Raw genomic sequence first — 11,529 nt, forward strand, 5'->3', positions numbered from 1 at the left:
ATTCCTGCAGGTAGGAATGAGAGAGAGAGATCAATAACTGAGAAATGCCAGAAATATGATAAAGGGAGTTGAAGTTTTAGTCTCTGACTCCAAAGAGTTAAGGATATTAGAAATTCTAGTGAAATTCCATGAGATGATATTTGAAGAATATAAATTCAATAATATACAATATATCACATATCCTGAAGAAATGCACTACATTCCTGTCAGTTGACTATAATATTGTCATCAATATTGAGTTTCAAAATAATCAGCAGAAGGACACTCAGTTCTCCTTGAAAAGGAATATCTGAAGTCTGAGATGTGACTGTATCCAGTGTCAATAATTTATTTCAGTATGTTGTGTTAATATTTGGAGAACAAAATTTACAGCAATGTGCAAGAATCTCCATTTATTCTTTGATTACTTTATTTTTGTTTATTTCAGGAAATTTAATCATCCCAAACTTGTTAGACTCTACGGTGTATGCTCAAAATCATATCCCATCTATCTTGTGACAGAATACATGCCTAATGGCTGTTTGCTGAGCTACTTAAGGAGTCATGGGAAGGAACTACAACCCCTTCAGCTTCTGGAAATATGTTATGATATTTGTGATGCTATGGCTTTTCTGGAAAGCTGTCAGTTCATACATAGAGATTTGGTAAGCTATGCCAAGGGAGAAGAGGAACAGGGATGGTAGAGGGATGATGTAACACTAGAGAGTCTTACCCCTTAGGATCACCCACTATCTTGGCACTCACCCCAGAAAGCACTGTGGTCTGCTGAACAGAGACACCCAGCTGGCTCAATACAAGGTAGCTCTGGACAAGCAGCACTGAAGCCACATGTAAACAATGCTGTACCCAAGCTAATATGCTCTGCTTCAGAGCTGAGCTGACAGGTCTACCGCACTGCAGACTGTGCTGCCTGAATTTAGGAGCTCTGGCCCCAAGGACTGATGCCCCACTTGGCCGCACAGACATACAACTGTAAAATTAGTCCACTGAAGTAAAGGGTTTTGTCCAATGATGCTGTAGTCCTCCAGGAGAAAGTGATGAGACATTAAAGATTTGGGTCACTTAGATTGTTTTTTGAGTTGTTGTGGGGGTTTTTTGTTTGTTTTTTTTTTTTTTTTATGATTTAGGACTTTATCTGAATGGGAACTATTTCTCTTTTAACAAGTGTGAACACTACTAGGATAAACTGGAATTTACACTGGTGCATTGCAAGCAGGAACAGAACTTGATAGTCTGTAGCTACCCAACTCTTAAATACATTAATCTGCCATTGTCCAGCAAGCATTTCAAGTTGCTTTCAATGAAGGGATCAGGCCTTTCAAGGTCTTGGACTGAAAGTTTATGCAAAACTTAGCTTTCAAGAATGCTGGCTTTGGGGAATTAAGCTGTTATTTTATTGGCCTATTAAAAGCAAACCTAGTCAAATTTCTGGTGCATTGTGCTTCAGAATCAGTAGCAGTATTTCGCCTTCTAACTCTTGATAAAAATATGTTAAAAGATTTGTGACAATTTATGTTGTGGACTTGCTTAATTTTCCAATAGGAGTTCAGTCTCCTCAGGTAGCATTTTAAATGTCTTGTTGATGCTTTCAAAGAATTGTCTTTATGTGTAAACAAAGTTGTTAAATTCATACCTCACCAATTTTCACACTCTGATTCAGAAACCAGGAATATCACACAACTTAAGTAGCAGCATTCAAGTTGTAAATATAAAGTCAGTTTCCCAAAAAGTGGCTGTGCACCATGGGAAAACAGAAATAAAACTTGAGCTTGATTTCAGGGTGAAAAATGTAGAATCAAACTGTGTCACAGAAATTAATAAGCATGCAGGCAGATAATACAGCCTTAGATAAATGTTCTCAAGTCATTTGCAGAACTAGGCTTATATTGAACTTTTCATACATCAAGCTGTTTAAATCGCCTTTCATTGCTCCAGTCTTGTTTATAGTGCATTGAGAATAATCCAATCAATGTTTTTTCAATTTATAATGCCTTGATAAATTCTGAGACTACTGAAAAGGACCCTGGAGTAGGATGTCATTTGAAAGAGAGGGTTTAGTTCCTGGCTCTGTTGCTGTTTTTCTAGGTGAATGTGGGTTTCTCACCTTTGTTTCCTATCCCTCAATGTCCTTACTTGTAAAGGTAGGATAATGGTAAAGGCTGTTTTTCAATTAATAGTCAAAAAGTGAAGTAAGAGAGCTACTTTTTGTTCCCTTACAATTCAAAGAAAGTAATTATTCATTGAAATGCTAGAGGACAGAAATTATTATTAGCAAATTACCAACACAACGTTACTTGGTCCTGTTTGTATTTTTTCCACTCATCTCTTTTCTCATTTCTCTACTAAAGGCTGCTAAGAACTGTTTGGTTGACAGCAATCTTATTGTGAAAGTGTCTGACTTTGGGATGACTAGGTAAGTACAAGAATTGGGAGCCTTGTGAAGCTGTGATGTTAGTGTATATGTAGTTTACTGGCATGGATCAGCTATCAACTGTCTGTTAGGAAAATTAAGCCACAGAGTGTGATACAGCTCTTTGTGTCTCCTTTCCATTAATGACCATAAGCCATTTGGGGGTTAGAATAAAGCCATTCTCCTGTCTCAAAAAGTTAAGGTTTAAAGGCCAATCACAGCTAAGAGATTTCACTAGTCGTGTTTGTTGAATAAATCTAAGAGTTTACTCTGTGTACAAGATTTTCACCTAATTTGAGGGCCAAACATCTTAATCAGCAGCCTCAGTTGAGAGAAGCTGGAGAGGATGAGCAGCCTAGATAACATGTCCACTGAGAAGAGGTTAAGGGAGCAGGCTGCTGGTGAAGAGGAGGGTAAGATGAGATCTAAAAGTTGCCTATAGTTACTTACAGTTACTGACGAAGCCAAATAAGCCTTGTCAGTGCCAGGCGATATAACAGTGGACATCGGCCACGTACTGTAGCTCAGGAAGTTCAAGCTGCACAGAAAGAGAAGTAGTTTCCCCAAGAGGATGGTGGAACAGTGAAACATGCCAGTCAGGGAGACTACAAGGTTGCAGTCTTTGGGAGCTTTTAAGACTTGGCTATATGGAGCCATGGCTGAGCTGATCTGATGTTGGGAGTAGTCCTATTTCAGCAGGGAGCTGGGCTAGATGGCCTTACAACAGGCATTTCTCTGATTCTGCATTATTTCTCTAATAAGTTGATAGCAATGACCTGTTGTATAGATTATAGCTAGTGCTTCTATCAGTTATCCTTTGGAAATTCAGGATTCTGCCCAGGCTTTTCTTAGGAATCTTGTGACGTACAAGGAAGAAGCAGTAAATAGTATCTCACTGTAACTCAGTCACAATGAAGTTTGGTTCTTACCTTGTAGGTATGTTCTGGATGACCTGTATATAAGCTCACTAGGAACCAAGTTTCCAGTCAAGTGGTCAGCACCAGAAGTTTTTCGTTACACCAAATTTAGCAGCAAGTCAGATGTGTGGGCCTTTGGTATGTATGGAATTTGACATATAAGTATGCATGCATATATGCCATTACATTTGGATTTCCTCAGCTTACTAAGCAGAAATGCTAGACATTTTACATCCCATAGCAGGCATGTAAAAACAGTTACATCTTATATTATTTTTTAACATTTTAATGCATCCAAGCCCTATCCTCTTTGGATTTTTTTTTAGCTCTATTTTTTTTCTTTTAGGCACCCAGAAACTTTGCTCACTCCCCATTTGCTGTATATGAGTTTAATATGGTAAAATGTTGGCAGCGGAGATCAAATGGGATCTTTGGCATATGTAGAGTATAAATCAGTGCTGCCCAAGTCAAAAGAGCTTTTCTGTTAGTCACAGGAGTCAGAGTGGACTCTGTGCATGAACCAGCTGTGGAAGAGAGTATATGTGAGCTGGGACTGTATCTTGGCAAAAATAAGATGCTTTTGCATATCACTTTCTACCCAGGAATTTAAAACATTTGAAATTCTACTTCAGTGTTTTTAAAGCAATGATTTACAAATCCCTGGAGTCTGTTCAGTGTTTCTAAAAGTCTGCAAAAGGTGTCAAAGGAAAGAGAGCCTTTTGGGAATGGGCTTAAATTCCACTTACATGGGTTTGCTCCTCCAGTTGGAAAATTTTGGCAGCTGTCAAGTTGATGAAAAATGGGCAACCCGCTGTTCTTGACATTGAACAACAATAAATAAAGCAGATGAAAGTGCTTCCAAATGCTGAGCTGCTTCTTATCTTTAACTTCAGCTAGTGTCCCAATATTAACAACTCTGGCAGAGAAACAGTTTATTCGTGCCCTTTAGAAGTTGTTTATAATAGATACGATTAAATCAGGAGATGGATTTTCTGGTGATACGTTTTCTTTTTTCTCTTATCAATGAAATCCTGGCTCCAGGCTTTATTGTCATTAACTTCAATACTGGCATTAAAGTCAATGAGAAACATTATTTTTCCTTGGAAGGTCTTTTTTTTAAATTTAACACTATTCATTGATGCAGTGGAAGCAAGGGGGAGAGTAGGATCAGTCAGTTCTTGTTTGGTTGGTTTTTAACTAATGAGTCTTTAAAGGGCTAAAGAACAGAACTGAACTGATGTCATATCTCAAAAACAGATGTCAGAGAATGAATAATATATGGGTTTTTTTGTTGTTCTCCTCAGGGAAAGTTGTGATTCAGGTACCATTTTATCTGATCCCACTGTGACACTATAATGCTCCAGTCTTCAAGCTGGAGGGAAGTCAAATACCCAACAAATTTATTTAAAAAAAAAAAAAAATCATTACTGCCAGTATTATATATCATTGTGAAATATCTGACTTTTTTTTTCCTTTATAGTTGGCATGATTATCACATACATTCAGTTACAGCAAAAATAGTTTATTGTAAAACTATCATTAGGAATTAATGACTATGATATTATCCAGTGTTTCTATTGCTTCAGTATAATCCATTTTTTATCAGTAGTGTTTGGAAACCTTTCTGATAACAAAGGACAATATGTGCCACTCCCTTTAGAAAAATCATTAAAAATTTTCTTATTACTCTATAAAAGCATAGATATCTATAGCTGTCATTTTATTTTTCATTCACTCTGTGTACACACACATACGTATAAGGGGATGTTTGTATGTATTTTTTAAAAAATTCAATTCATAGATAGCTATGTCTTGGGTTTTCTGCATCATTGTCCATATTAAATATATTTTATAACTAACGTTATCGTCTAACTTTACCTTCTTCTGCAGTAGTTGTTTTACATTTGGGTACAGAATCACACTTGTCAGTCATCTTGTTATCATCTAACTTTACCTTCTTCCACAGTAGAAGTTGTTTTACTTTTGGGTACAGAATCACACTTGTCAGTCATCTCCATACTTTTCTTTGTACAATAGTATCTGTAAAGAGTCTGATCAGCTATATATTGCATGTGTGTCTTGTTCTGGTAAAAAGGAGTTATCTTGCATTTCTTGACTTTCATTTCTTGTCTTCCATTGCCGTGAATATTTTTGCAGGTATCTTAATGTGGGAGGTGTTCACTTTGGGAAAGCAGCCCTATGAGCTTTATGATAACATGCAAGTGATTGAGAAAGTTTCTCAAGGATACCGACTTTATAGACCGCAACTGGTTTCAGACATCATCTACCAGATAATGTACAACTGCTGGCATGAAGTATGTTTATCTGCACATGCAAACTGGAGAAAACAAAGTAATAGGAGTCACTAGGAGTCTCTGTTGATAGCTGAACTAATGTTCATAGTGGAAAAATATCACTTATACAAGCCACTGCCTGTATGTAGTACGTTCTAGATAGCAGTCTAGTTTAGGACATTGTTAGTACAGAAAACAGGGCATAAAGGAAGATTGCTCCCTTATTTTCAGAACCATGTATTTAAGCAAATAACAGTAAAATACCTTTCAACATCAACATAACATACAGGATTCTTCTCACCTAATTTTAATGGTTTAAAATTTGGGTGTTGAGCTAAGCTAATTGTCTAAATTTCTTCCATTGTTACAAAGCCATTACTGGTACCTCTCCATAATCATTTGTCCTTTCTATCTTAACCACTACAGAATAAAAGATTTCTGCTTTCCTATAAAGAGATCTTAAGCAGCAAATGTAGGTGAGACCTCTAACTTTTTAGACACCTAAAGTTGTGTGAAATAACCCCACCCTTAGAATGAGAAGGATATGTTAGCACATCTGTGAGTCTTCTAGGAGTTATAAGTCAAATGTTCATTTTGTCTTGAGATCTATGTCTTCTGTGCCAAGAATTATCCTGATTTATTGTTCCTTTTCATCTAAATTCCAGTCAGCTGCCTGGACCATGACTTGTTTCTCATCAGCAACAAAGAACTATTAGGCACGTTATTGGTGATACCATGAACTAACAGTGATTTTTAGGGGTTTTTTAATATAATTGTCAGAAAAAATAGAAAAATAACTTACATTTGAGGACACGTAATACAAAGAAAGAAGATTAAACTATCACAGCATAGATAGATATAAAAAGTAACTTTAATTTTCTTTACCCTATAATCATCGCTCTCTCTATGAATTTCTGCATCCTAAAATCAAGAAAATCTGATGCAAATTACAGTTCCTGAATGATTTCAAAATTAAATAACCCTATCCATTATCTTTGCTTCATTTAGCTACCAGAAAAGCGTCCTGCCTTTTATCAGCTCTTACCATTTTTTGAGGCACTGAAAGAAGACAACAGAGCTTGAAAAGGAAGATTCAGAAACAGATGACTGTGCATACTGGTTCCATATCACCTGTCTTCTGTACAAGAGCTAAATCTGAAATCTGCCTGACATTGGCTACCCCTATTATTCTGTATATTAGTGTTGTTCTCATTTAATCGGGCAGTTGACCTAGAAGCATACAGAGAAAGCTGATATGACACCCTGTAGGTGACAGAATTTGGAAGGGTACTGTGGAAGAGTATAACTCATTTTGTTAACATTATCTCAAAGGACTGCTCAGACACTGAGATATATACACCAATTGTGTACACTTCTTCAGTGATTCCAAGCTCTCATTGTTTGGCCTACACTACAAATATAAACAGGGAAATATATGCTTTTTAGGTTTTCTGATTATCCTAACTCATCTGAATCTGTTTTTCCTCTGAAGCTGATTCCTGAAGTCAAATTTAGAACTGCTGCAAATGACAGCAATGTAAAAATTATAGTCTCGCTTTCAATTACTTAGAAATTACTGCTGGTAAAATGTTGTATCAGTTTTCTTATCAGTACTATTGACTTTAGTTTTGGCTCTCAGAATGTATGTTTGATTTGGAATTTATTCTAAGCTACATATCTAAGATATTTACAACTTAGAAACATATGAGGTGTTTACTAGAGTGTTATTGTTTGCCACTACAGGTAAAAATAGAAAAAAAAATAAAAGTTTTATGCAGAATTACATAGTCAATGCAATAGTAAATGGCAAATTTGCTGAACTCTATAAAACCTGAAGAGCAAAAATTTGAAGAGAACTGAAAATGCTATTAATATAATTGCTTAGCCAAATATTTTACTACCGAGGAGCTGAAATTTGTCTCCTGATGTTAACACTTAAATAATAGCACCCAACTTTCAAAGGTGCATAGCATTACACAAATTAGTACTAACTTCAGTAAGTCTAGAGATACCAAATACATCTGAAGCTACATAAGAGAGGTGTGTAAACTTAGAGACACACATTTGTAAAATGCTGTTCTACTATATATAAAATAAAGAGGTTTTAAAATAAAGTAAGGTCTGAAAAAAATTGTCTTCTCTCTCTGTAATATTTGAGCTAGTTCAGTGTGTGACACCTCTAAGAGTCCAAGTGATGTCTGCTTGCCCTTTGCCTGGTGGAGCTGGCCAAGCCCTAGCAGGGACCCCTCTGCAGCTCAAGTCTGAGCTCACCTGAACCAAAGGAGTAAGAAATGCAGGATCTGGACATGTAGGGAGAGGAGAGAAAGAAATGAAGGTCTCTGGGCAGCCAGAGGCTTCAGTGTCCGTGCTTGCTGGAGTTGGCTGGTCCCAGCACTGGAAGCTGGCCAGGAGAGCACATCCTTGTCTGGGTGGGGACCTGTGAGCACACTTGAGGGAAAGCAGCATTTCGGGTCATGTAAATGACTGTGGGGATCTACCCAGGCCTGGGGGGCCATGGAAGGCTGCACATGAGGAAGGGGTAGGGCATGGTATGATGTTGCCTGTGCATCAAGCTGGGCCAAGGAGCGCTGACCCAGACAGAGTCAGGAAGGCGTTCCGACACAGATAAAATATGAGAGGAGGGTGGCCCCCCCAGCACAGAGGGTGTGAGGTATTGTTGGGGCTAATGCATACAGCTGGGTTTTTTTTAATATAAATGTTTTCTTTTTACTTCTTCCAACATCCTGCTATATTTTTTTAGTGGCTTTATGTGTTGACAATTCTGAATGGTGTTTTTTGATTCATAGCACAGCTTTTAAAGTTAATTGCTTTGAAATGAAAGCTTTTCCTTAATGGAAATGTTAATCTTAACATCAGATCTGAAGATGGCTGGCATGACTAATTACATTATTTGATTGTTTCCAGCTTTGCCATTCCCTTTTTCTGTTACCACATGGTAAGTGGGAAGACCACATATAGTTGAATTATTTATCTTAAAAGTTCAGCTAAAGTACTAAAGTTTGGGGATGCTATAGCAATGGGATATGTGGTGTAGGTAGGCAACCTAAAGATTATATTTTCGTTCCTTTATGTTCTCATCTAGTTCGTAGTTAATCAGTATCATCTGCCTACTGTCTTGAACTGTCTCATTTAAGGGTATTCACCTCTTAAATAGAAATGAGCGTGGAGTAGTAGGACAGCATTTTGTGAGCCCACAGAGTCCAGCTGTATGTTTTCAGATATATGTTTGACTGCTTTCTACAGTTTCTCATAATTTTGAAGGCCCATGAATCCATGCATTTGCTGAACTTTTTTAATGCAGACCCATGTTTACTACTGGCTCTTTGTCAGAACGCAGGACCGCGTAGACACCTTGTGCCTTTCAGTGACCCTGGTGCATACAGAAAAACTGCACAGGCACGGTGGCAGGTATGGCCCAGGACCTACACTTTACACAGAATCGTAGCAATGCTGGCTGGAAGGGACCTCTGGAGGTCACCTAGCCAAACTTCTCACTCAAAGTGGGACTCTCTCCACTGCTTAATCAATCAGCCATCCCTGAGCAGTTTGTCTACTTGAGCTCTGAACAATTCTAAAGGTGGAGCTCCCACAGCCTCTCCCAAAGCATGGAATAGTCAACCTGTTCCAGGGCTGCACTACCCTCCTTGTGAACAGCGGGATTTTTCAGATGCAACCTGAACGTCCCAAGCATCAGTCTACTGCCTCCTGTACGTAAGAGCACAATTTGTATTTGTAGAATGCAGTATTTGTAATAGCTGCGGCAATGGCTAAGGTACTGAAAAAAACAAAAACAAACAAACAAACAAAACCCCTTGATGATTTAGTATTAAGGAAATTTATTCCATTTTCAGGTGAAAACATAACACATAAATCTTTTTCTTTTTCTTTTTCTTTTTTTTTTTTTTTTTGAAGGAGCATGGGCTATTTGGTCTCTGCAATACTTATCAAGCAAACCATTAGAAAAATAACTTATGTTACAACTTCTTAATGAACTCCACTGCTTGTTAGTCTTCATCAAGTATCTATTTTACATTGTTGCATATTTCCTGAAGGTGCAAAAATTGCAGTTATATCAAACTGAGTTCTTCATCACTAAGGTTTTTCTGGTGGTCAGTTTTTTTCTATTACACACTTTTGAGGTCTCCGTCTGGAAAGATCAAGATGTTCCTCATGAACATTAGGAGTATGTGAGTTATTCTTATGTCTGTCTTGATCTGTGTACAACTGTGTACTTCCAAGTTTTTGTACCCCATTACAGAGGAAACAAAAAGAAGCTGGATGTAGTACACTTATGAAAAGCAGCACAAATGGTGTATAGTATTATGCACATAATCCACAGAAAAGCCACAGGACACATTTATCTTTAGTTTTTGCATGTTTTCTAGTTACCACATAAACAGCAGATTTAGTTGCTGTTGTCTATGAACCAGTAGATTAATGGTTAACCAGAAGACATTATGTTTGATGACAACCACAGTGTTCTGGTCCTTGCTAGACACTATTGTTAAAAGTGAAATGGAAAAACACAGAAAACTTTAATGTACCCACATCTTCTAGAATGATGTTAGTGTCTCTTCAGAGGGCTCAAAACCCATGTTGCTTTTTCCCTCTTCATCGTAAGGGTTCACCTCTTCACAGTTTGATCCTGCTTCATTCCTACTTTCTCTTGCTCTCCTGTAATGAAAATTTATTTTATATTAGAAGCCCCTGTTTTGTTCAAGTCCTTCTGGACCCCCAGAATCCCCTACTGTAAATAATACTGTGTTTAGATGGGAATATTTATATAAAAGGAACTATATGTTGCTTTTAAGGTGTATTGCAGCAAACCTACTATGTTCTTAGAAACCCCTTTAATGGAGAGACACAGAAAACCAACCCAGCTATATTGCTGTCAATGCAACATTTAAGGAAAACTACCTTACTGGACAGCCTCTAATAAGGTTATTGAAAACTGGAGGTGCTGATAAATGTGGGGAACTCTGCTGCTGGAGAAGGCACTAGATTCCCAGCAGGTCACCCCATCCACCTTGCAGTGGGGTTGGAAGAAGCCTGGTCATACTACAACTCCCTGCAGCCACAGCATCCAGCTGCCTTGCATAAACTCCTGATGATGAAGAAGTTGCACTGAGTTGCCAAAGATTAGGCACTGAAAGGGAGGGAGCTGAACTTTTAGCTGTCATTGTCGATGGGAGGGGGATAATAAGCTTTAATTCCTTAACTTGCTTCAGTTAGATTTGGCAGCCTATTTGTAAGCACCCAATGATCATGATCATAATATCAAAAATATTACTCACTTTTTGCGATCTCTCTGCCCAGTGATGATCAAGACAATAACTCCAATTACAACCAGGCCAATGACCACTCCAAATATAATTAACCAGATGGTGACTGGTGGTTCATAAGGTGTGGCCAGGGTTGGAAGTATGCCTACGAACTCCAGTGTGTTATCATCCAGCCTGAAGGCCTCATTGATTCGTCCCCGAGACATTCTGCGATCAAGAGCAAATTCAAAGAGTTTTATATGTTTATTGGAAGGAAATAAACAGTTTCCAGTTGTTTTATAAATTTCCAGTGTGCCAAGCTTCCCCTGAACTGCTCAGTTGAAAAGGCTGCACAGGAGGTACTGCTAAACCCATATTCTTTCTGGCATGGGGTGCTGAATGACAACTGCAGTAATTTAAGCCCTTAACCTGTTGCAGCTTAAATGACATGTTCAGACACTGTATAACCTCTTATATTCAGTCTAAACATTTATTAAAATGAGGAAAACAGCCTTCTCATCTTCCTCTCTATTTGCATTTTTCCCCTCATTCTCTTTAACCTAAGTTTCTTGTCTACCCATAAGTTTCTTGGATATGTGACAGAAAACCACAGTTTTGACATCTTC

At 37.9% G+C, this 11,529-nt stretch overlaps 2 protein-coding genes across 2 annotated transcripts in view; one reads left to right on the forward strand and one right to left on the reverse strand.

Annotated features, from left to right (window-relative positions):
* Positions 1–6,704, forward strand: part of BMX (BMX non-receptor tyrosine kinase) — a gene marked incomplete at its 5' end in the record, with an annotated part of 21,794 nt that extends 15,090 nt beyond the window's left edge. Inside the window, 5 exons of the mRNA XM_029085692.1 lie at positions 428–644; positions 2,349–2,413; positions 3,347–3,465; positions 5,485–5,642; positions 6,630–6,704. Coding sequence (XP_028941525.1) covers positions 428–644; positions 2,349–2,413; positions 3,347–3,465; positions 5,485–5,642; positions 6,630–6,704 — 634 coding nt within the window. The remainder of the gene's footprint in view (positions 1–427; positions 645–2,348; positions 2,414–3,346; positions 3,466–5,484; positions 5,643–6,629) is intronic.
* Positions 6,705–10,195: 3,491 nt separating this feature from the next.
* Positions 10,196–11,529, reverse strand: part of ACE2 (angiotensin converting enzyme 2) — a 24,596-nt gene continuing 23,262 nt past the window's right edge. Inside the window, exons 17-18 of the mRNA XM_010170936.1 lie at positions 10,937–11,131; positions 10,196–10,316 (exon numbers count right to left, since the gene is read on the reverse strand). Of these exons, the coding sequence (XP_010169238.1) occupies positions 10,196–10,316; positions 10,937–11,131 (316 nt within the window). The remainder of the gene's footprint in view (positions 10,317–10,936; positions 11,132–11,529) is intronic.

Source organism: Antrostomus carolinensis, unplaced genomic scaffold, assembly GCF_000700745.2.
Source record: "Antrostomus carolinensis isolate BGI_N321 unplaced genomic scaffold, ASM70074v2 scaffold8716, whole genome shotgun sequence".
NCBI classification, from domain to species: domain Eukaryota; kingdom Metazoa; phylum Chordata; class Aves; order Caprimulgiformes; family Caprimulgidae; genus Antrostomus; species Antrostomus carolinensis.